Source organism: Bombina bombina, chromosome 2, assembly GCF_027579735.1.
Source record: "Bombina bombina isolate aBomBom1 chromosome 2, aBomBom1.pri, whole genome shotgun sequence".
NCBI classification, from domain to species: domain Eukaryota; kingdom Metazoa; phylum Chordata; class Amphibia; order Anura; family Bombinatoridae; genus Bombina; species Bombina bombina.
The window spans coordinates 1,089,254,411-1,089,281,023 of NC_069500.1; the positions used below are offsets into that span (position 1 = coordinate 1,089,254,411).

General features: G+C 38.0%; 1 protein-coding gene across 3 annotated transcripts in view; it reads left to right on the forward strand.

Moving 5' to 3' along the window:
• Positions 1–26,613, forward strand: part of ARHGAP10 (Rho GTPase activating protein 10) — a 784,460-nt gene that overhangs the window by 208,223 nt on the left and 549,624 nt on the right. For all 3 annotated transcript variants that reach the window (XM_053703724.1, XM_053703722.1, XM_053703725.1), the window contains exon 5: positions 24,435–24,536. In XM_053703724.1, coding sequence (XP_053559699.1) covers positions 24,435–24,536 — 102 coding nt within the window. The remainder of the gene's footprint in view (positions 1–24,434; positions 24,537–26,613) is intronic.

Consider the following 26,613-nt stretch of genomic DNA (forward strand, 5'->3'; position numbering starts at 1 on the left):
AGAAGGAAAGAGCCGTTGTTTCTATGCAGACTGTGTTTTTCCACATCCCAATCTTGTAAATTTGGATATGTTGTAGTGCCCAATAAATTCGTCAACACTGTAAGTGCAACTTAACAGCGTGATTTACAGCGTGATTTACAAGATTGGGATGTGGAAAAACACAGTCCGCATAGAAACAACGGCTCTTTCCTTCTTCCAAGTGCGTCTCCGAATACCATTGTATATGTTATACACCTGCACTTGAATCTGGTTACGCTTTGTTTTTTTTTAACAGATTTCTAATATAATAACTATGTATACTGGTAGTGTGGGAGTATACTCATTAGTCAGTAATGATAGATATTAGGGTAAGTTCATGTGTGGAATATAGAAATTAGTAGCGCATCAATGTAAGATGCCAAGGGATGTAAGCAGCTGGGGAGAAGAAGAACAAGAAGAGAAGGGGAGGTGTTAAAGAGAAAAATGCCTCCAAAACGAAGGAGTGTGGTCTCTCTGAAATGTCCTGGTCCAGACCATGATATAAAATTCCCAATCCTCCCCTAAAGAGGCATTTAAGAGTACTTTAGTGTGAGCAAAAGGTAGTAGCTGTTGATTTTGAATTGATATATGTAATGTTTTATTATAGGGTTCACATTTTTTAAGGAAAGCCCCTAACCTATGACTCGAATCAAATTTAACATCATAATGTTCAACAAATAATTGTTTTAGCATCTTATGCTTAAGCTGGGCTATGTTTGGGGGGTTCTTTACTGTCTATAGAGTGAGGATACAATTCCATGCCAGTAAGCTAGTGAGAGTAAGGATTTGGTGTAGTTTAGTTGGAAGTGTGTCCCAATCCAAACCAACCCAGTATTGTATTTTACGCCAACATTGAGAGCTTTTTAGACATTGTATAAGGTAACAAAGCAGGTCTGGATTGTCTATATTACATTTAACATCAACATTTTTACTTGTTGCTTGCCATTTAGACAGTCTATGGGGGGGGGGGGTGGAATTCTATGAGGAACATGGAGAGTGTTATGTTCACTTCCTTTACTTATGAAGATGAACACAGCTTTAGAGTAAAGGCTTGTAGCTATTATTTTATCCTATGCTCATAATTTGTTTATGAGTCAGGTTTAAGAAATTAATAGCATAATTTGTATATTTTTAAGTGAAGAGTCACAATGTAGCAATAAGCTAGATTGTAATAAGTATTGCTTTGACTTGATTAGTTACCATCAACTGATTGCATTTAAATACAATGTAGCAATTAGATAAATAACAAATAGACACTTGCAACGTGACACTGAACGGCTTGAAGATCGACTTAAACGGAGACTCAAATTAAAGCTTACAGTTCTAACTGTTAGGTTTTGGGGTAAACAGTCACAAAGTATAATCAGATAGTGAATACTTGCGGTTATAGAATCCTGCTTGATGATCTATAGTTTAGAAGTGTCAAACAGCTGATCCGGTAAGGAGCGTTAATCCTGAGTAATCCGGAAGACAAACCCCTTATTGTGATTGTCAGAAAAAACAGATGGATACTTGCAACACAGATTCCTTTAACAGTCCGTGAAGTTGGCCAGATGTTAAGCTTAATAACTGCTTACAGTTCCACTTTAGATCTCACACTCCGTTTGCGGCTGTTTGAAGAGAGTAGTCTCAGAGCCGCGAAGCGGATGACGTCACCTAAGGCAGTGAGACACAGCTGACAGGCAACTCAGCGTGTTGGTGAGATGCTGCGGTTACAGACACAGGATGCCGAGATCTTTCAAGCTACCCTTCTACGGAAAAGGTGAATAAGTTGAATAAGTTGGAGGTGACTTGAGTTTTAGATAGTAGAGTTTATAATCCAAAAAGTTCTTTACAGGGAATAAAGTTCAAGTCAATTGAGCAAGAGAAAAATAACAAAGCTACTAACTCTCCCTAACCTTCCTAATAATCAAGCAAGAGTAACAGGAAAAAGGTGTTCCCTTTATAGACAACTGCAGGAAGTTGTATGATGGTGTTTAAAGAGACAGTAGTCTATAACAGATCCCCCCCTGTCAAGACCCCCGTGAAGGAGGGGCCGGACCCGGTTTCGATGGAAACCTGGCATGGAAGGCGGCGACTAGGCGGGCTGTATTCAAATCCTGCACTGGTACCCAAGAATCCTCTGATGCTCAATAGCCTTTCCAATGCACAAGATACTCAAGAGTGCGACGACTGATTCTGGAATCCAAAACACGAGCCACCTCATATTCTTCATGGTCGTCAATCAAGGAAGTAGATGTAGAAGCGGAGGGCAACAGGGAGTCCTGATTACCTTGATAGGGTTTCAGTAGAGAAACATGAAACGATGGATGGATATGGAGAGTGTTGGGTAATTTGAGCGTAACTGCATTGTCATTGATGATTCTCAAAATTGGATAAGGTCACAAGTATTGAGATGCCAATTTTTTACAGGGTACCTTCAGTTTTATGTTTTTGGTAGAGAGCCATACCAATTCGCCCTCTTTATATTCCGGAGGTCTGGAATGTTTTTTATCAAAGTATACCTTTTGGGTAGCCTTGGCATCCCTTAAACGATCATTCATTAAATTGAGTGTGTCTTTATTATTAGTTGAGTAGTCCAGAGCTGCGGGAGAACTTGAGTTGGAACTAACATTTGGGAATGTTGTTGGATGATACCCGTAAGTGGCATAAAAAGGGGATACCTTTGTAGAGCTGTTCATTGAGTTGTTATAGGCAAACTCCGCCATGGACAACCAGTCTGACCAGTCTTCCTGTAGGGTCGTCACATAACACCTTAAATACTGTTCGAGTGTTTGATTCAGTCGCTCAGTCAATCCATTTGACTGGGGATGGAATGCAGTGGAGTACCTAGGTGAAATCTTCAGATGTAAACATAAGTTTCACCAGAATTTTGAGGTAAATTGCGTCCCTCGGTCCGATACAATGGAAGTTGGGAGTCCATGCAACTTCACAATGTGTGCTAGAAAAACTTTAGCCGTATTAGTTGCATTTGGAATTTTTTTTAAAGGAATAAAGTGTGCTAATTTAGTAAGATGATCTACTACCACCAGAATAGTTGTGTAACCATTCGATGGAGGAAGTTCTACAATAAAATCCATTCCAATCATGCTCCATGGTTTTTCGGGCACTGGTAATGGAGTAAGTAGACCAAATGGTTTGTTATGTTGCTTCTTCTTTGTTGCACAAATAAGGCAGGCTGTTAAATATTTGTTGATATCCTGTTTCATATGTGGCCACCAAAAGGTTCTGGGAATTCATTAGCCCTCTGAGCTAAAAAATCATTAAGTGTTCTTTTTAGAGTTGTGTTTTCAGCTTGGACTTCTCTTAGGCCTTGAGGCAGAATGTCCACCTTTTGATTTAGTGATGCAATTTCATTACTCATGGCTACAGGATCCATGATTAAAACCTTTTAGGTATATTTTTGAGGCTTGATTATTCTGTTATGTTCACTTCCTTTACTTATGAAGATGAACACAGCTTTAGAGTAAAGGCTTGTAGCTATTATTTTATCCTATGCTCATAATTTGTTTATGAGTAAGGTTTAAGAAATTAATAGCATAATTTGTATATTTTGAAGTGAGGAGAGTCACAATGTAGCAATAAGCTAGATTGTGGTAAGTATTGCTTTGACTTGATTACAGTTACCATCAACTGATTGCATTTAAATACAATGTAGCAATTAGATAAATAACAAATAGACACTTGCAACGTGACACTGAACGGCTTGAAGATGGACTTAAACGGAGACTCAGATTAAAGCTTACAGTTCTAACTGTTAGGTTTTGGGGTAAACAGTCACAAAGTATAATCAGATAGTGAATACTTGCGGTTATAGAATCCTGCTTGATGATCTATAGTTTAGAAGTGTCAAACAGCTGATCCGGTAAGGAGCGTTAATCCTGAGTAATCCGGAAGACAAACCCCTTATTGTGATTGTCAGAAAAAACAGATGGATACTTGCAACACAGATTCCTTTAACAGTCCGTGAAGTTGGCCAGATGTTAAGCTTAATAACTGCTTACAGTTCCACTTTAGATCTCACACTCCGTTTGCGGCTGTTTGAAGAGAGTAGTCTCAGAGCTGCGAAGTGGATGACGTCACCTAAGGCAGTGAGACACAGCTGACAGGCAACTCAGCGTGTTGGTGAGATGCTGCGGTTACAGACACAGGATGCCGAGATCTTTCAAGCTACCCTTCTACGGAAAAGGTGAATAAGTTGGAGGTGACTTGAGTTTTAGATAGTAGAGTTTATAATCCATAAAGTTCTTTACAGGGAATAAAGTTTAAGTCAATTGAGCAAGAGAAAAATAACAAAGCTACTAACTCTCCCTAACCTTTCTAATAATCAAGCAAGGGTAACAGGAAAAAGGTGTTCCCTTTATAGACAACTGCAGGAAGTTGTATGATGGTGTTTAAAGAGACAGTAGTCTATAACAGATAGGGTGGTTCTTTTGGCTTTATCTAGACTCTCCAAAAGATATTGAGGTAGATCTTTTCTTTGAAGTCCCCTCTCCACACTACAGACATAGAAACTTGGCCTGCAGTTACCGATTTGCGTAAAAGTATTTGGTAAATGGGAGACAAAGAAAAACCATCCATCTTGAAGGCCATATGTAAAATATCAAAAACAGGGGTTATGTTCGAATTTGAGATCCTGTATTAAATACTGTATATAATGGCGCATCTGCAAATATGCAAAATGAAATTCCTTAGGCAGATCAAATTGTATTTGTAAATCTCTGAAAGATTTAATCCCATATGATAAACTTTTCAAGATGTCCCCCACCATTTTAAGGCCCTTCTAGCCCATATTGCAAATGGTCTAATATCTTATCCAGACAGGAAATCCCTATTACCTAACAGTGCAATCCATTTAGGTGCTGGACGGTATTTGTCCAACAATTTATGTGCTAGGTGCCAGGCCTTTAAAGCATCTTTAAAAAGAAAATGGTTTTGATACTCTTTGGGTAAGTCTCATCGTCTTGCACATGGGAGAAATGGGGCAATAAGACTCCTGTAAATGAAGTTCTTTTCCTGGTTTAGAAGTTAAGGAAATATGTGCTAGAGTATAGGTCTGTTCAGGAATCAGACCTTCTTGATAATAAGATGCTAAAACTCTAGCATGTATTGGGGAGACCTGGGATCCCAGCATTTTATAAAATTCAATGGGGAGTCTGTTGGGCATGTCTCTGTTTACCAATTAGAGCTGTCATTGAGCCAGGTGACGAATTGTGCACAAATATACACTTCTTTAGTTAGTCATTTTAAGCAACTCTAAATGAACCTTTTAGCAAAGTCAATATTTTTTAAATTAATATACTTTGGTGTGATAGATTTTTGTTGTTGTTGTTAGTGTCCCTTTTAATAGAGTTGACTTTGTGTTGTCATCCAACTTCTATTTTTCTAGCATAGCATTATCTTTAAATAAAATCCCTTGAAAAATTTATGTTGACTATGTATAGGCAATATCTAATTAAATAATTTTAGGATTATTTTTTCTTCTAGATCGGGGGAATTTATTTATAAAGAAACTGTGACTCAGTAGTTGCACACCTAGTTTCTATGCAAAACTAGGGAATTGGTAATTAAGGGATTATCTATCTTTTAAAACATCAACAATTCTGGTGTTGACTGTCCCTTTACCTTTAACACTGAGATATATACATATACATGTCTCAATATGTATGTGTATATGTATGTATGTATGTGTGTGTGTGTGTATATATGAATATATATATACATATATATATATATATATATATATATATATATATATATATATATATATATATGAACATCTATTTAAAAATATATAGAACTTGTTCCCCTATGTGAATAACATTGGAATGTAAAATATTTACAGTAAATACATAGTTAAACAGGTTATTAAATATGAATATTTCATACATATGCTTATACAGGTTTTCATCTACTTGGCTGCAAAGGGCTCCAATGCACATTCTTCATTGTACATACATATTTAAACATGTATATCTATGTATTTCTATGTTTTAAGCCCTTTGCATGATTTTTTTCCCCTAACACCTAAAACCTTGGTATTTCAAAGAGTGCATGCACCATGCATTGCAATAATTTGTGCTCATTGCTTCGTACATGCATATACTGTAATAGAACATACATTGTCCTGGTGTGTCTGTGTATAGCTGTATGGTTTAATAACACACCACTTAATAATGTCTCATAGTAAATACAATTTGCAGCATCAGTATGAAGTATTTTAGTTACTGCGAGATATTTAAAAAAAAAAAAAAAAATGATTACAAACAGGATCGTAACTAAACCTCACTGGGCTCAAGGTCAAAGGCTGCAGCAGGGCCCCTCATTTCAACAGTGTCCTTTCTGCCGGTTTGAAATCAGCTGAAGCTGAGTTTGAACAAGAAGAATTGGTCTTCTGTGATTGTGAGTCTCCCCCACACTTGGTTAGTCTGCAACAAAAGACTGGCACAGCTTACATGTACAAATAATTAGCCATCCAATTAGTATTTTACCAACATGACTGGTATTTTTAAGGTTCAGGTCAAGTGGAAATTAAGAATATATAAAGGTCCTATTAGGCTGAAACTACTTTTACAAATGTTGGAATCCAATTTAAAGCAAATGGTCATTTAAAATGAGTCCTAGCAGCATGGCCGGTATTTTTCCCCAAGAAAGGTAGCAACCCTAGGTGGCAGGTTTATCTGTATTGTCACTCTGTGACCAACTTGGAAAACCTGTCACCATATTTACCATATATAGCTGTATAACTATTGGCGATTTCCTGACACTTCAATAAAGAATGAGCTGAATTTTCAACTTCATTCCGTGGCACATTGGAGGAAAGTTTGCTGAATGAATGGAATTTCTAGACGCCAGCAATGCAGCTTGTATCACTTGATGAGACAGCGCTGCCGATTCTACACCGCAAATCCATACAATTTTCTTACACTCGAAGAGTAGCACACAGAGGGGCCAGGCATGATGCAGGTTGAGCCTGAGTTTAAACCTCTATAGTGAAACCAATTGAGACCTTTTAGAACCCTGTAGTTATTGCTCTAATTACAAGGATTTAATTCTGCAAAAGCTTGCCAGCATGGAGTGAAATCATCACACAAAACCTGTTAGTATGTTTGATTATGAATATTAACAATTAATAGCAGTAATAATATTGCCGTCAATTATCGATATTAATATTTAATAACACTTTAAAATATTTCCTAAGTTCTGACCAGTTAATCTTTATATACACATTGATTATATTTATGTAGAAAATAGGCTATTGATTATGACCAAATATATATATATCTAGTTACAATATTCTAAATAAAGCAAGCTGTAAAATATTTAGATTAATCAATATTCAGTTAATCGTCTGGTACCTCAGTATTATGGACACAATATTTCTATAAATTAACCTTAAGTCAAAATGAATCGCTTATTAAATATCACACATGAGTTATACAAGAACAATTTATAAATAGCCAGAAAGTTTAACCAACTTAAAGTGAATGTAAACTTACGATGTTTTGAAGCCTCCTAAGCATTTCTGTACTGTGTCCTAGTGTAACCGCTATGTCATTTTTTATATCCAAACTCACAGTTCGGAAATATATATAATATAAATTTCCCCCCATTTGCATTCAGACTCCTCCCAGATGCTACTTCCTAGTTAAGCACTGTGTGACGTATAGAGCGGTCCCACCCGCTCTATACGTATCTCTCAAGCGAGTTCAAGATAAAATTTGAGCTGCGCATGCGCTGATCTTCACTCTGACTGCAACTTACTTGGATTCGATCAATGTTTAATGCTATATTTCCAATATGAGCACTATAGAGCAATGCATGTCACGTGAACGCGCATCTAGACTCAATAGAAAAGATTTACTTTAGCGCATGCGCAGAACAATTGTGTGATGTTATAACAAAGGGGTTGAACCCCCCCGGGAGGGGGGGGGGAATAATGATTGGGAGATATAATTTAGAAGAAGTGTTAATCAAGAAGGCAGTATGAAGGGCAGAGGAACAGTGCAAACAGCATCAGGATTAAAAGTTATAATTATGCATAACTAGTGAGATCTAAATAAAACAATGAATTAAAGTCTACCTAATTTGGCTATAAGATTACTATGATGTTACCAGATGCACTAGAGTTTACATTCACTTTAATATATATAGCTTATTTAACAACGTTTGGACTCGCCTATGTCCAAATCTCACAAAGAAATCTTAGCTTAACTCCCGCAATCTAATGTGATTTCCAGAGAAATATAATTCACTATTTTAGATCCAAATAATCTAATGTACTTCAATTAAACAACCAGAGATTTATATATTATATTATCAATTTTATATAGTATTAAATAATTCCAATTTAGCCACAAGAACCAGTGCAATTTCTAAAATACAGTTGTATGCAAAAGTTTAGGCACTCCTGACAATTTCCATGATTTTCATTTATAAATAATTGGGTGTTTGGATCACTAATTTGATTTTGATCTATCAAATAACAGAAGGACACAGTAATATTTCAGTAGTGAAATTAGGTTTATTGGATTAACAGAAAATGTGAAATATGCATCCAAATGAAATTAGACAGGTGCATACATTTGGGCACCCATGTCATTTTGTTGATTTGAATACCTGTAGCTACCTAGCACCGATTAATTGGAACACACAATTGGTTTGGTGAGCCTATTAATCCTTGAACTTCATAGACATGTGCATCCAATCATGTTTTTAAGGTGGCCAATTGCAAGTTGTTGTTCTCTTTGACTCTCCTCTGAAGAGTGGCAACATGGGGGCCTCAAAACAACTCTCAAATGACCTGAAAACAAAGATTGTTCAACATTATGGCTTAGAAGAAGATTACAAAAAGCTATCACATAGATTTAAGCTGTCAGTGTCCACTGTGAGGAACATAGTGAGTAAATGGAAGACTACAGGCACAGTTTATTTTAAGGCCAGAAGTGGCAGGCCAAATAAAATATTGGAGAGGCAAAGGATGGTGAGAACGGTCAAAAACAGCCCACAGACCACCTCCAAAGACCTACAACATCATCTTGCTGCAGATGGTGTCACTGTGCATCGTTCAACAATTCAGCGCACTTTTCTCAAGGAGAAGCTGTATGGTAGAGTGATGTGGAAGAAACCTTTTCTGCACACACGTCACAAACAGATTCACTTGAGGTATGCAAATGCACATTTGGACAAGCCAGCTTCATTTTGGAAGAAGGTGCTGTGGACTGATGAAACAAAGATTGAGTTATTTGGTCATAACAAGGGGCTTTATGCATGGTGGCAAAAGTACACAGCTTTCAAAGACAAACACTTGCTACCTACCGTAAAATTTGGTGGATGTTCGATCATGCTGTTGGGCTGTGTGGCCAGTGTCGGTACTAGGAATCTTGTTAAAGTTGAGGGTAGCATGGATTCCACTAAATATCAGCAGATACTTGAGAATAATGTTGAGGAATCAGTCACAAAGTTGAAGTTACGCTGGGGATGGATATTTTAACAAGACGACCTAAAACACTGCTCAAAATCTACTCTGGCATTTATGCAGAGGAACAAGTACAATGTTCTGGAATAGCCATCCCAGTCCCCAGACCTGAATATCATTGAAAATCTGTGGGGTGATTTGAAGCAAGCTGTCCATGCTTGGCAACTATCAAACTTAACTGAACTGGAGATGTTTTGCAAGGAGGAATGGTCCAAAATACCTTAATTCAGAATCCAGATACTCATTACAGGCTATAGGAAGCGTCTAGAGGCTGTTATTTCAGCTAAATGAGGCTCTACTAAATATTGATGCAATATTTCTGTTGGGGTGCAAAAATGTATGCACCTGTCTAATTTCGTTTGGATGCATATTGCACATTTTCTGTTAATCCAATAAACCTCATTCAATACTGAAATATTACTGTGTCCTTCAGTTATTTAATAGATCAAAATGAAATTGCTGATCCAAACACCCAATTATTTATAAATGAAAATCATTGAAATTGTCAGGGGTGCCTAAACTTTTGCATACAACTGTATATCAAATAAATAAAACAATTTATATGAAATACACTGGTCTATTTAATACTATGTTGCAACTATAAAGTACCTCTTTCAATACCAACTTCCATTAAACTACAGCAATAAAGGATATCTTTGACTTAAAACATTAAAAATATAAAACATCAAACCGCTTAATACATTACCAGTAAACCAATTTCAGAGTTCAATATCCCAGATTTCTCTTATGGTTATACATGAAGGTATCACTATTTTGCAAGGGTAACAGGTCACAGAGTATCTCTCTTGCCCAAAGAGAGTTTTCCAGCCATGGTTCAGAGAAAGTAGGCCGAAACGGTGTGTATCTCTGTTTTAACAAAATGATTCTCTTCTCTGAGACATCAGATAACTTGATTAGTGCTGTGTATTCAACAGCAGGCAGTCTAAGTTAAAAAGAATGATTTCAGGTCCTTAAAGGGACCCTGAACCCCAATTTTTTCTATTGTGATTTAGATAGAGCATACAATTTTAAGCAACTTTCTAATTTTCTCCTATTATCAAATTCTTTTCATTCTCTTGGTATCTTTATTTGAAATGCAAGAATGTAAGTTTAGATGCCGGCCCATTTTTGGTGAACACACTGTGTTGTGCTTGCTGATTGGTGGGTAAATTCACCTACCAATAAACAAGTGCTTTCCATGGTCCGAACCAAAAAAATAGCTTAGATGCCTTCTTTTTCAAATAAAGAAAGCAAGAGAATGAAGAAAAATTGATAATAGGAGTAAATTAAAGTTGTTTAAAATTGCATGCTCTATCTGAATCACAAAAGAAAAAAATTGAGTTCAGTGTCCCTTTAATGGCAAATGGATTTGCCTTTGGCAATGGTCAAAGCACTTAATATAATACTGAAATATCACATATATTATATGTCGAGATATATATATATATATATAAATATATATATATATATATATATATATATATAAATTAAATATCACTCATCAATACCCTGACAACCCCTTGCATGGGCAGACCTCACTCAATTCTCTAAAAAGGAGTCTAAACCTTGAGTCCCAGCAAGTGATGTGTCTCCCATAGAAAATAATGTAGCTCTCTAGAATCTTCAAAGGAAAAGCAAATTTAACAGGAAGCACCCAGAGCTAATAACATAATACCAGTATTTTCTTTGAAAAGCAAATACAAATGTAATTGTGTTATTTCAAATAATCTTTAACTTGCATTTGATTTTAGTTTTGCATTGCACATTTTGAGATAAACATATTAACATGCATTTGCTGAAATAAAACAGTGAGACCTACTTAGTTAATTTGTTAGGTTCTGTTAGAGAACTTCAAACATGCTCAAGGAGCACTCCTATTCAGCCAACAAGCTAAGCCTGTTTGGGCAAGAGGGACAAGTAAACCATTATTTGAAAGGGCAAACTCCCCTCTTTCAAATGATTGTTCACTTTTTCCAATAGGTCACCTGCCCCACCAGAAAGTAGGTAATCTCAATTAGTGGGGTAGGGTGGCTATAACAGAGAGACCTATTTTAATTAGTGGGGAATGAGGCCTTTCCTGTCAAGCAAGAAATTCCATATTTTAAATGAGGGGTCACACCCCTCTTATTTTCTAATTTTAAATCTATGCACTGTTTGAGGACGGAGAGGGGCGCTCATTTCTATTTTCTAATTAGGTTAGATGATTCCCATAACAATTGCAATCATCTGTCCACTTGGTACTTTTTGCTGTGTTCTGGGCTTTAATACAAGACCTTTTAAGAACTACAATGGAGCAAGTGACCTTTATTTTGTGATCACTGTGGCAAGACTGATAACTTGACAAAACCATAGGCTTATGGAGCAATACCAGGTGGTGGGATATCCCCTAGGTTGCCCCCCCTGAACATATTGACTCTTTTGAGAGCAGTAAGCAGTAATCCTCATCTTTTAAATTAGTGGTCCTGTGTCCATCCAGCTTTTAGCCAATTGTTATTACAATGAGAAATAGCTCTTAGTATTTTGGGGTTCTGGTTCTTTTGAAGAAGCCTTTATTACCCCCTCACCATAATAATATATCAAATAGTGAGGTTCCATTATTCAAACAAAGGGTTTCTTGTCCTTATAACAATGATGTGATTGTAATAATAACAACATGGCAGTAAATAGATAGATGGGAGAACTGGGTGAATGCAACAATAGGATCATATTTTCTGAAAAAGTATATAGGATGACTTTTGGTAGAACTCTGAGTGTTTGGATGGGGTAGGTACATGCATATATTGACCCCTATTTATGAAAGTCTGGCGGACCTGATCCGACAGTGCGGATCAGGTCCGCCAGACCTCGCTGAATACGGCGAGCAATAAGCTTGCCATATTCAGCATTGCACCAGCAGCTCACAAGAGCTGCTGGTGCAACGCCGCCCCCTGCACACTCGCGGCCAATGGGCCGCCAGCAGGGGGGGTGTCAATCAACCTGATCATACTCGATCGGGTTGATTTCCGGCGATGTCTGTCTGCCTGCTCAGAGGATAAATATGCCCCATTGTATAAATGAGTTACAGCAGCCCTTTAAGAAATAATTTTGTCTAATTTTAAAATGTATCTAATATTTGTATGGTTCAATATTTTATACTAGGTATGTGCATTTGGCAGTTTCATTCACTAACGAATACGGAAAAAGGCGGGTGCTTGCGGGATTCGGCTCTTTTCTGAGCCGTATTTCTTCTTGTGAATGTACAAAACGAAGATCTGTGTTTGCACAGATGTTATAATGTGTTGCACTTTTACAGGATAAATCTGGCTCTGAAAATAGCCGAATGCCAATAGTAGCTGCCTTATTCGGCAGTAAAGAAACTAATTTTCGGAAGAAATTGCAAGATGGGGACAAAATAATGTTTTCTCTTCAGATTTTTAATTGTTGATTTTATTTTAACATTATAGGTATACAATCTTCAATGTTGGTGTTTTTTGGAAAGTGAACTATTTCTAAATGTGGAAAAATAAAATATGGTTTTGAAATATTTGGAAAATAAGGACTACCATGGCTGCTATTTATTATGTATATCATAGAGAATGACAAAAAATTTAAAAAAATAATTTGCATTTCGTATGGTGTCATTTTCCAATAGTGTGATACTTCTGAAGTTCTGCAAACTAAAGTTATGTTCTAAAAAGTTGTCAAAAACATGAGGTATAATTTGTGTGAGTATTTCACAGAATTTTTTTTTATTTGTAAATGCAATGAGGGCCAAGCAACTAAAAACAGCTATGGCACAGTGGCATGAAAATCGTTCAGTAGCAAAAGGTTAACTAAAGAAACATACAAATCTAAACATATAAATTAAATTATTAACCCCTAAACCAAACAACCCCCTAACTTTAAATTTAAAATTACAATATCCCTATTTTAAAATAAATTAAAACTTACCTGTGAAATTAAAAAACCTAAGTTTAAACTAACAAATAACCTAACATAACTATTATACCAAAATTAAAATAACTACCAATTAAATAAACTAAATTACACATTAAAAAAAAAACTAACACTAAATTAAGTCTAAAATTACAAAAAAATAAAAAATACTAAATTACAAAAAATAACAAGCGAAATTATTCAAAATAAAAATAATTACACCTTATCTAATAGCCCCTGGCTGATTTGAACAGCCAATAGGATTTCAGTAGCTCTCATCCGATTGGCTGATTTTGAATTTCAAAAATCAAATCGGCCAATAGGAATGCATGGGAAGCCATTTTGAAAAGGCTCCCTTGCATTACAGATTCAATGTACGGCGGTGACCATATGAAGAAGACGCTCCGCGCCGGATGTCTTCAAGGATGGACCCGCTCCACGCCACCGGGTTGAAGATAGAAGATGCCGCCTGGATGAAGATAGAAGACGCTGCCTGGATGGATGAAGACCGTGCTGCCTGGATGAAAACTGTAAGTGGTTCGTTGGGGGTTAGTGTTAGTTTTTTTTTGTTTTTTTTTTTACTTTTTTGGGGTGTTTTTTTAAAATTATTTTAAATTAGGGTTTGGGCTTTTTTTTAAAAGGACTGAATGCCCTTTTCAGGGCAATAGTTAGTTTAGGTTTTTGTGAGTTAGGTTTTTTATTTTGGGGGGGTTGGTTGGGTGGTGGGTTTTACTGTTGGGGGTCTTTGTATTTTTTTACAGGTAAAAGAGCTAATTTCTTTAGTGCAGTGCCCTACAAAAGGCCCTTTTAACCCTTTGAGTGCTAAGCCTGATTTATTTATTTTTTGTTTTTTTACTATTTTCTTTATTTATTTATTTTTAAATATTTTTATTTTTACCCCAGATCCCCAAGACTTATACCGTTAGAAAGGTTAGGTGATTACCTTTCCAACTGTGAATCTTGGGGGTCTGTAGCTACTTAGATGCCCGAGATACAGGCTTCTAAGCAGCATGCCCTTTTCCCTATCTTGTCCATAACGCGGACGTCACCGCACATAATGGGAAGCCCCGGTGATGCCTGTCACTATACAGGCCCGATCGCCGGGGTGGGAGTTGATTGGAACCCCCAGATTGCTCTCAAGGTAGGTGAGTGCTAAGGGGGATATTGGTAGTTTATTGTATTGGGGGGGGGGGGGGGTTATTTTTATAAGGCTATTAGATTAGGTGTAATTGTTTTTATTTTGGATAATTTTGTTTATTTTTTGTAATTTTAGTAATTTGTATTTTTTGTAAATTTAGACTTAAGGGACAGTCTAGGCTAAAATAAACTTTCATGATTCAGATAGAGCATGTAATTTTAAACAATTTTCCAATTTACTTTTATCACCAATTTTGCTTTGTTCTTTTGGTATTCTTAGTTGAAAGCTTAACCTAGGAGGTTCATATGCTAATTTCTTAGACCATGAAGCCCACCTCTTTCAGATTGCATTTTAACAGTTTTTCACCACTAGAGGGTGTTAGGTCACATATTTCATATAGATAACACTGTGCTCGTGTACGTGAATATATCTGGGAGCAGGCACTGATTGGCTAGACTGCAAGTCTGTCAAAAGAACTGAAAAAAGGGGCAGTTTGCAGAGGCTTAGATACAAGATAATCACAGAGGTTAAAAGTATATTATTATAATTGTGTTGGTTATGCAAAACTGGGAAATGGGTAATAAAGGGATTATCTATCTTTTAAAACAATAAAAATTCTGGTGTAGACTGTCCCTTTAGTTTTTTGCGATGTGGGGTGCTGGCGGTTTAGGGGTTAATAGATTTATTTAGTGGCGGTGACGTGGGAGGCCAGAGGTTTAGGGGTTAATAACTTTATTTAATGGCGGCGATGTCGGGGAGCGGCGGAATAGGGGTTAATAGCTTTATTATAGTGTCGGGGTGCGGGGGAATAGGGGTTAATAACTTTATTATAGTGGTGGCGATGTCAGGGAGTGGCGGAATAGGGGTTAATAACTTTTATTAGTGGTGGTGATGTCGGGAGCGGTAGATTAGGGGTTAATAAGTTTTAAATAGTGTTCGCAATGCGGGAGGGTGGCGGAATAGAGGTTAATAGGTAGTTTATGGGTGTTGAGTGTACTTTGTAACATTTTAGTTATGAGTTTTGTGAAACATTTTTGTTGCACAAAACTCATAACTACTGGTCTCAGATAGCGGAATGGATCGTATTGGTATAGGCTGGAACGCAAGCATTTTAGCCTCACCCCACAACCTGTAATACTGGTGCTATGGAAATCCCACGCAAAAACGTCATTTTTTGAGTGCGGGATTGACGTTGCGTTACAGGCTAAAATGCTTGCGGTATAGCTATACCGACAAGCCTCGTAATGGCTGCATTACTGTTTTTACGCTGAAATGGCCATTTTTTCAGCTTTAAAACTGTAACGCAAAACTCGTAATCTAGGTGAATGTTATTTATATGGCCCACATAAACTAGCAGTCTCCTGTTGTGAAAAGCAAATAAAAAAGCATGTGATAAGAGGCTGTCTGTAGTGGCTTAGAAACAGATAGAAATTTAGAGGTTTAAATGTTATGTATATTAATATAACAATGTTGGTTGTGCAACGCTGGGGAATGGGTAGTAAAGGCGTTATCTATCTTTTTAAACAATAACAATTTTAGTGTCCCTTTAAGTTTTAGCTTTGACAGTTAGTAGATTCTTAGTAAAGCTTTGAATGACGTGGAATAGATATTTTTGCTATCATGTATATTATGTTAGTTAGAACTGTCTCATGCCCTTGTCCAAAAAAGGAATTTTAACAAAACTTTTAAGTGGAGTCACATGGGGATTGATCTGCTTTTGTCTGGCAGAATTATCTTGTAGAAAATAACCATGGAAATTTTTGATGTGGGAATAAACACATATTAAAGAGAAGTAAAACACATATATTAAGTACTGTTTACATTCATAAGAACTGTTTACATTTTTAAGTATGTGTTTTGAAATATTTATAGAACTGACCTTTGATTGGAAACATTACAGATTTTCAACTTTATTGTAGTAATAAAATATGTGAAAACTTTTAAAGGGCCATAATAGTTGAGAAATGACAAGCTCTAATTTGTTATTTTTATTGACCTTCCACTACTATGTTTTTAACCCCCGCAAAACAGTTAATCACTCAGTTGAAGTGCCACTTGGAACCTGTAGAACACTGCTGGTACCGAGTCGAAACCGCCACTGATCCAATCGGCAGTGCTAGACTCAGATGTGTAACTACCACTGCTGATTGGATCAAATTAGAGCATGTCATTTTACGACTCTATGGCACTTTAAAGGGACAGTAACTAAAGTCAACATTAAAGTGTCATGATTTATATAGTGCATGTAGTTTTAAGAGACTTTTCTAATTGTGTTACATTAGCAAATGTTGCATAGTCTTTTTATATACACACTTTGACACACCAGCTTCTACTGAGCATGTGCACAAGTTCACAGCGTATACATATACTTATCTGAGATTGGTTGATGGATGTCACATGGTACAGGGGGCCAACAATGGGGGGAGGAATAAATTTGTCTAAAAAAAAATTTGTTGCTTATTTGAAATTCGGAGTAAGTGTTATTGCATTGTCTTTTTATTATGCACTTGTTAATTAAGCAATTCTACTGCATTTAATAGTTCTTTAAGTGTCCATTCCAACTATGGTGCAGTGAACTGCATAGGCAGTCCCCCATGATCCAATCTCGGACTTGAAATCATATGATCGAATCGATGATTGCGTGATTTCATTTTGTTTCTGGTAAATGTTTACATCGTAACTTTTAGATGTTTAACACTTGATGCCAGCACAATGGGGTTAATTGGTCACAATCTAGTAAGTTAAAGTGATAGTAAATTATAGCATTGCTGAAACGCTAGGATTTACCAGTGCAACAAATAAAGGGGACTTTATATATACTTCATGCTGAAAATTACTTTATTTGTCTGTAGTGTATATAACGCTATTTATCACTGAGGGGATGCCAATAGCCGTGGGGCCAGCTGATGAGTGTGCGTAGGTGAATACACACACACTATACCTGGTCCATACTAGGCGTTCATTGCAGCAGGAGTCCCTACATTACGATGTGCCTGGTCACTTCTGTTACACCCCCTTTTCATGCCTATGTATATTAAATTATATGAATGTGCTTGGGGGAAGCCGGTGGTCTACTATGCTACCAACAACTGTTTGTTCCAAGAAAAAGGCCCCTTCATGAGTGAAGCCTTAGGTGATCGCCTATTTGATCTAATTGAAGAGCCACCACTGTACCGGTACATTGTACTAAGAAAGGGAAAGTGGTGAAGTCACCAGCAATATTTCCTTTCAGGGATAGGTCTTATTGCAGATACATGATTAATACATTCTCTTTTTGTGTTTTTGATTATTTAGAGGGTCGTAAACAAGTTGTTACTAGAAGACATTTCTGTTGTATTGCTTTAGATTAACATATTAGCCAAGCCTTAATATATACATATATTTTTAAACAAATTAACATTTCGTTTGCTGCATTGTTTTTGAGTAGTCACAATTCACCGACCATTTGCCTTATTGGAGGAGCTATTGTGGGCTTGAGTTGACAACAAGGCTAGCCATGGTCATAATGTTAGTATAAAATGCAGTTATCTGTTTAATCAAATTAGGGACATATATGTAGCAGGGTTAGCCTTGAAGTCTGCAGTGTGCATTTCAAATTCTGAGAATTAAATTGAGTTAAATTGCATGAAAAAGGGACACAATAAATAATGAATAATGAAATTAGATTGCAAAGTTATTTCATTATGCATTGCTAAACATTTTATATAACAATCTCAAGGTGTTTACCATCCCTTTAATATAATAAGTCTACTTTTTGTCACACAGAGCTGCAGTCATAAAGATGACTAGTTGGGTCACTCCAAGCCATAGGGACAGTGAAAAGCATGTTCTTTTTCTATATATTTTACCCACTTGTTAACTTGTGTATCTTGACAGACTATTTTCAAACAAAGATCAATTACAAAGATTATGAGGAAGGCACATTTCTTGTATTTTGGTTGGTCTGTTGGCAATCATGGTAAGACACTTAACCCCTTGTGTTCTCCATCTCAAATTATATAAACAAGTAATTAGCTGCCTGCATATTACTGGTGTTTCCCCTTGCTCCTTGCTCTGACATTGGTATGCTCATTCCCTATCTATTGTGTGGGCTTGTCTTGGTTTCCTGCTCTGTCCTCTGGCTTGTTTCAGGACTATGCTTGTCTGCTGGCTGCTCTAGAGCCCTGGCTTTTCTTGTTCCACCGGCCTGTTTAATATCTGAGCTGTCGGCCTTAAACTCCTGCATAAGCTGTATTTTCTTCATAAATGGAAAGAGTCCACAGCTGCATTCATTACTTTTGGGAATTTAGAACCTGGCCACCAGGAGGAGACAAAGACACCCCAGCCAAAGGCTTAAATACTCCACCCACTTCCCTCATCCCCCATTCTTTGTCTTTCGTCCCAGGAGGTTGGCAGAGAAGTGTCAGAAGTTTTCAATAATCTCTTTTGGAGGGTAGTACTCTTCGGCATGGGACTGGAGTTTTAAGTAGTCCTGTCAGCCTCTCAGTGAGAGCATGGGTGAAAGTTAGAGTCCGGAGATGCACTGAGAGTCTTTCTGCAAAACCATCCCGACTCATATTAACCGCTCCACAAGCAATCAGCGTTGACGAGTTTCGCTGCCTGCTTTTTTCTCTCAAGTCCATGGCAGAGGCAACGCTACTATCTGTCACACTTTAAGGGCCGTGTTCCTGTTCCATGGTGTAGATTCCGGTAAGATTGTTTCATTTTACTTTCATCATGAATGTATTGTAATTTCAACTGTTTATACGAGAGGGGCTAAATCCTTTCAGGGATAACTTTAACATAGGGTCTCAGTGAGGCTCCTTTTTGTATCTAGGAATCAAGGGTTAATATCTCCTGAGGGGGGTTATTGAACAGGGTGGTTTATATTCATATTTGTTACGTGATTCTGTCTGCTACTGTGTAGTGTTGCTTCGGCTCATGGCTATTTTGGAACATAACGGCCTATGTCTAGTGACACAGCCTTTTTGATCGGGGCATGCTTTTGCATGGACTGCACGGTTTACCTTGTGACCCCATTTCCGTTTTCCTGACCACGTGGCGATGGAGAAATCCTGATCTGCTGGTGTCTGGTTCTCTGGAGGCAGCAGTGTCCCAGTTATGGAGTATTCTTAAAGACGGATGTCTTTGATTCAGACTCTACTTCTTGCGAAGAATATGAATTGGCCCGGGTAATACATGCCCATCAGTTATGTTCCTAATGCAGTTTTAGAGTGCTCTGTTCCTCGGGATTGGGGAATCAGGTGCCCACTGAGACATCCATCTCTGGGGATTCTATTTCTTATGAGACGAGTTCCCTACCATCAACTCTTACTATGCATGCAGGTAACCCAATCGCTACTTATCCTTTCTAGGGAGTGTGGCATGTTCCCACCGGAGGTTACAACACGGTTCCGAATGGCTATATCTTTGGTGCTGGCGCATCTTCACCTCTCGGGAGTGTGCTTACAATATCGTCCGTGTTTTGTTAACCGGGGCACAAAGAGTCAGGTGTGGGATTGCCTGGTCCAGTTCAGCCTTCCGGGGGAGTGACTGCCCCTGAGGCCTCAGAGGGTCAACCTTCGGGGCCGGTGTTTCCTTTTGTCCAAGCGGAGGTATATTGCGCCTTTCGTTATAGACTGGCGCACCTTCATGTCCTACTAAGGCACGCTTTTGGCATTGCTGTAGGATCCCATCTTAATGGATCGGGGGATTCTCAGTCTTACACTTTGACTGGCTTGCATACATAGACATAAGGGGATGAAGTAATCTTCTTATAGTCTTTGTTATTTGTGTATCCTTTTCCAGTTCTGAGCTTGGAAGTCTCAGACCCCTGTTGGAGCTGGTCCTACGGGTCTGTCCGTTCTTTCTTGGCGATAACCTATGGGTTGCCTTATCTTTTATTTTCATCCGGGGAGGATGATTTTTATTTGGTTTAAAGTTTCCTTTGGAAACTTTCCTCTCTGGAATTGATACTCACGATTTTGTTGACTCTGTTTACGCTCTGTCTGTCTGACTGTTCTTTATCCCTCCATCATCGGGGGAGACTTTATGTGGCTTGGCAGTGCTGGGGCCCTTGGTTTCAGGCTGGTCCTGACTGGGTACAAATCCTTCTGTCTTTGAGGCCTAGTTCAGACACGTGGCACCTTTTTATGTCCGGTTTGTCCGCTGAGGGCGCCCAGTGATCACAATATGATTGTGTGATTGTCTTGTTTTACAAGCTTCAACTAGCATCCTGAGAGGACTTGAGAGTCCGTGGTTGCTTAGGGGCATGGGGAATTGGTTCAGTCCTCATTCCCCTTTCAATCTCGTGGGCCGGGACTCCGTTGAGATCTGTGGCGACATGCTCAGTCGTTTCCGAATTTTTCGGGAACTAGGGCGTTCTTTCCCATTGTGGGTTGGAGGCTTGGAGGATTTAGGTCCTTCATACCGCCGTTTCTTACAGTTTGGCCTTTCATGGTCTCTTTAGAAGTTTCCTTTTAGAGGTTCTCTTCCTTTGGGTTGAGGCTTTCTGGACTTCATCCGGTTTTTGTGGCGACTTGGCCACTTAATTAGGAAGTGAAGGCTGTGAGGCTCTGTCTTCCTTTGGGAGTTAGTCATCTCCATATGAGGGGCGATAGGAGGTATTGTCTCTTTTTCCAAGCTTTTTGCTTAGGGGATGTTTTTCTGCCTGGGTTCGGGATGCTTTGCATTCTTCTCCCTTGGGTGTGGTCCTCTGGAACGTTAATCTGAAAGGATTATGGAGACTAGCCTTTCTTCTACTCTCTTTCGGGTGACTCTGTTCTTGTTTTCATTTCCCTTAGTGCTGCCCTTGAGGTCTTTGGGCTCTCGAGAAATTGTGTGACTTTGTCGCGACCTAGTACCTTGCTGGGGGGGGTGGAGTTGACCTCCGGCTAAGGGTGTTCTCTTCCCTTTGGGCTGGGAATTATGAGTGAGTCCTGTACCCGTTCTCCGGATTTCACGGTTCTCATCCCCTGTGAGGTCTGATTGCTTCAGACGGTGTATCTTGTGTTTCCTGAGTGTGTCGTTCATTCTACGACGATTCTGGGTCCCGGGTCTGGAGTTCTTGTCTTGGATGTCTGGAGACTTATGATCCGATGGACTGGTTTATGACGACCCAGTTTTTTTCAGGGATCCTATGTTGCGACATAGGGGCTAGCTCATTGGTCTTGAAAGCAGGTAGGCCAGAGTTCTTATCCACCTTCGGGTACTGGTTATAAACCTTAAGGCCTGACTTGTCCTTCAGACGGAGTGTGCTCCTCTATGGGGAGTTTTTTTCTCTGTTGGGTCAACAGTGGTGTCTGGATGATTTTTCATTCGATTTGTGTTTTGATCATACTACGGCTTCATGTCTTGTGGACATGTACGCTGTTCTTATCTGTGCCCTTCCCTTTGGAGAGGATAGTTTATCTTCCTTATGAGTTGGGGTTTCCTCTCTCTGGAGGGTCCTTGTCCTGCCCTGTGTGTAGGAGGTTGGATCAGGTGGCTTATTTATGTCTTACATCTGCTGCTCTGTGGACTCTGTTCCACCTGTTGGAAATTGGTCTCTCTACATAAAGATTGTCTAAGAGAGTTGTGACAGGTCTGTCGCTTAGGCTGGTCTGTTGTTGGAGCAGGATCTGAGATCTGTTGCTCTGCTATTTCAACCTCTGACCATTCGAGGTACAGTAAGCCTTTTGAGGTTTCTCCTTTCTCCACATTCAAGATTTGTGGGAAGGACTGGCGGCTCTTAGATAGCCTGCAACGTTATCCGCTGGTTAGTGGATACTTAGCAATCTGAAGGATCCTATCTTCAGCTACTTTCTACTTGCCCTGCAAGTATTTAAGTTTCAGATTCATTTTTAGATGACTGCAGCGTGCAGTGTTTTTGCTTCAGGTGTTGTTAGTCAGACCTATCTGAGCTTGCTGCACGATGTTTCGTTCTGAATATTTTGGTATTCTGAGATACCTTTTTGCGACTTGGTGACCTTCGTCTTCAGTTGCTTTCTAGAGTGCGGTTGCACTGTGTTAGGGGAAGATCCTCTCTTTGTTTCAGACTCCCAGCCTTATCCCATGGTTTCTGTATTCTGGGGTCTGGGTGTTGCCTCCCCTTGTTTCTATGAGACTGGTTGGGTCTCTGTTAGCCTGACCCGGTTTCTCTGGTTTTTGCTCTGTGTTTTTATTTAGTACTCTTTGTGCCCTTTTTAGTTTTTTTTTCTCTGGAGTTCCTTATGCTAGCTGGAAGCTAGCTCAGCATACTAATGCACTGTGGCTACTCTGCACTGTAGCAAACCGAGGGTTGCAAGTTCGATCCCCGGCGAGGTCTACTCGGCTTTTCCTCCTTTCGAGGTTGATAAAATGAGCAGCGCTCTGAGTCCCTTAAGGGGGATTAGCTGCACTTTACAAGTACAATCATGTTTTCTATGTGCCTTTTCTTCTTTGTGGAAGAATACGGTAGTTTGTTCCCTTTCTTTAGTAAGGGGTGTGTTGTTTGGAGACCAACTGCTGGGGACGGTGTCTCTTGGAGGTTGTTGACTCAGTCGAGTCTAGTTCCTGTGGTCTCTTGCAAGGCTGTGGACTTTCTGCGGGTCAATGTCCTTGGGCCTTTTCCTTTTTTTCAAAGTTGTTCTCGGCTTCGGACGAAGTGGGATTTTGTTGGGTAGGGGTTTTCAGGCCAGGTGCCCTCAGAATGGGCCGCCTCTTGTACCCTCCCATTTTTGCATTCAGTGTCCTCAATAGCTTGGGTATTGTTTTCCCAAAAGTAATGAATGCAGCTGTGGACTCTTTCCATTTATGAAGAAAAACTTAAATTATGCTTACCTGATAATTTCTTTTCTTCAGATAGAGAGAGTCCACAGCTTCCCGCCAGTTATTTTTCTGTGGAGCGTCTGTTATTTTTGTTCTTCTGACACCTCTTCACCCTGATATTTCTTCTACTGTTCCTTGTTCCTCTGCAGAATGACTGGGGGATGAGGGAAGTGGGAGGAGTATTTAAGCCTTTGGCTGGGTTGTCTTTGCCTCCTCCTGGTGGCCAGGTTCTAAATTCCCAAAAGTAATGAATCCAACTGTGGACTCTTTCCATCTGAAGAAAAGAAAATGATCAGGTAAGCATAATTTAAGTTTTTATCAGACTCCAGCTACTGCTCCTGTATCCTATCTCACTAAGTAATATGGAACATTTACATTCATCTATAGTGTACATGTATATTGAATTTGGCTTCTATCTGAAGCAGTAGTGGGACCTGGTTATTAATCAAACCATGAGCTCCACTGCGCCACCTGCCAAAAATTCTTTGAATCAACTGAACTCTCAAATAGTCCTTGGCAGTGTGGTTCTAGAGAAGAAATATGGTTTGATACTTAAAGGGGCAATTAAGAGTCTTGTCAAGTGGTTTTGGGATTCTTATAAGCATTTTGTGGTTCCATCCTTGACTGAATTATTGTAGATTTATAAATGCTAATATAGTGCATAGACCATAGACATATTATGATTGTGTGCTAAAGTGGCTGGATTCCTGAGACATTGCTATGCGCCAATATGGCTTCAGTAATTTAACAGAGTGCAATTCTTTATGGAGATGAAGGTACCTGAACTTTACACCCGAATTTATGCAATAGATTTGTGAGCGCTGGTTCTGTAATTTTGTCTTGAACATATAATAAAGAAAGTAAGAGATTTTTGCTGCTTAAAATATAGCTAGAAATTTGTATAATAATGACAATCCCACTTACCTATTTTTTTCAAAGTATCTACTGTTATTTTCCATTGATCTGGTCTGTTCATCCCTCTGTGATTTATTGTTGTTATTTGTATTATTTTAATAATTGTTTCTTTGATTATATGTAAGATAATTTGCAATAGCACATGCTACATAATTTGCTGTTTTTTTAACCTCTATTAATCTTATTAATGTTTCTTTTCCGCAGGAAGAAAAGAAGAAGTTTGATAAAGAGACTGAAAAAAATTACAGCCTTCTAGATAAACATGTAAATTTATCTGCTAAGAAGAAGGAGTCACTTCTGCAAGAGGTAAACGCTAACTACAAAAACTAGGGACAGTAAACCCCTTGTAACAACAAGATATTTCTGTTGTGTTGCTATATAATAACATATCAGACAAGTTGAAATGTTTTTAAAACAAATTAACATCCTTTTTATTATAATTGTTTTTCAGTCGCTAAACTTTACTCAACATTTGCCTTATTGGGATTAGCCAATCTGTGCTTTAGTCTGCAGACAACAGGGCTAGTGATGGTCATAGTGTTAGTATAAAGTGTAATGTTTTGCAGTTGTTATTACTAAATCCAATTAGGGACATGTATGTAGCAGGGTTAGTCTTGACAAGCCAGTAGATTGTATTTCCATTTCTGAGAATAATTAAATCCACAGTCTTCAGAGCTAAATTACATGAAAAGGGGCATAATAAATAATGAAACTATAGTGTAAAGTTGTTACACATAACTAAACATTTTTTATAAAAAAAATCTCATGGTGTTTACTGTCCCTTTAATGTGTGTAGAATCAGATCTTTACCCCTTGCATAATGCACATAAAAGGTACTCTGTTTAAATGAAATATCATGATATCTCAAGAATTAGACTATGCGGGATGTTTAATAATGATCCAAATAGAGTTATAGGGTAAAACATATATCCTTTGTATGTTGTGGGCTTATGGTATAAAGGCTTACTCTTTTTTTCAGATTAAGTATAGAGCAGCAGTTAAACAAAGTATTGCTTAATAATTTTTTTCGTGATTCAGATAGAGCATGTAATTTTAAGCAACTTTCTAATTTACTCCTATTATCAATTTTTCTTCGTTCTCTTGCTATCTTTATTTGAAAAAGAAGGCATCTAAGCTAAGGAGCCAGACAATTTTTGGTTTAGGACCCTGGACAGCACTTGTTTATTGGTGGGTGAATTTATCCACCAATCAGCAAGAACAACCCAGGTTGTTCACCAAAATATGGGCTGGCATCTAAACTTACATTCTTGCTTTTCAAATAAAGATACCAAGATAATGAAGACAATTTGATAATAGGAGTAAATTAGAAAGTTGCTTAAATGTGCATGCTCTATCTGAATCACAAAAGAAAAATGTTTGGGTTCAGTGTCCCTTTAGGTCCAACTAAGTCCTGGGACTGTACTGCTCACTGGCTGGTAGAAACAGCTATGAAAGAAAGTTTTTTTTTTTTTTTTTTTTTAATTCACAACAGAAGCATCAACTTTTTCTTTTAGATAGAATAGAGAATATATTTGAGTATCATGTCCCTTTAATTTTTTATAGTGACTTTAATATTGCCCCTAAAATTCCTCTAGATAGACAAAAGTTTTAAAGAAGTCGAAAGTGAAGACATTTTTAACTGTTTGTTAAACTTGTTTAAAGTCACAGATATGTGGTTATATGAAAATCCTAATGCAAGAAGCTGATAAGTTATATAAATGATATTGTACTTTCATTTCATGCTAATTGCTGGTAAAAACAGACCTCTTTTTTTAAAGGGACAGTAAACACCAGAATTTTTGTTGTTTAAAAAGGTAGATAATCCCTTTATTACCCATTCCCCAATTTTGCATAACCAACACAGTTATAATAATATACTTTTTATCTCTGTGATTACCTTGTATCTATGCCTCTGCAAACTGCCCCCTTATTTCAGTTCTTTTGACAGACATGCATTTTTAGCCAATCAGTGCTTGCTCTTAGGAGCTTCACGTGCCGGAGCTCAATGTTATCTATATGAAACACATGAACTAATGCCCTCTAGTGGTGAAAAACTGTCAAAATGCTTTCTGATTAGAGGCAGTCTTCAAGGTTTAAGAAATTAGCACATGAACCTCCTAGATTTAGCTTTCAACTAAGAATACCAAGAAAACAAAGCAAAATTGGTAATAAAAGTAAATTGGAAAGTTGTTTAAAATGACATGCCCTATTTAAAACATGAAAGATTTTTTTTTTACTTTACTGTCCCTTTAATAATTATTTAAATTTACCTTTATAACCGTGTTAAATTCTATAACTTTTTTGTCGAGACGTAGGAAATATATAACACTGAAAACAAGGAATACTTTGGAAAAATAAAAACCTTTTGGGAAGCATCTAAAGA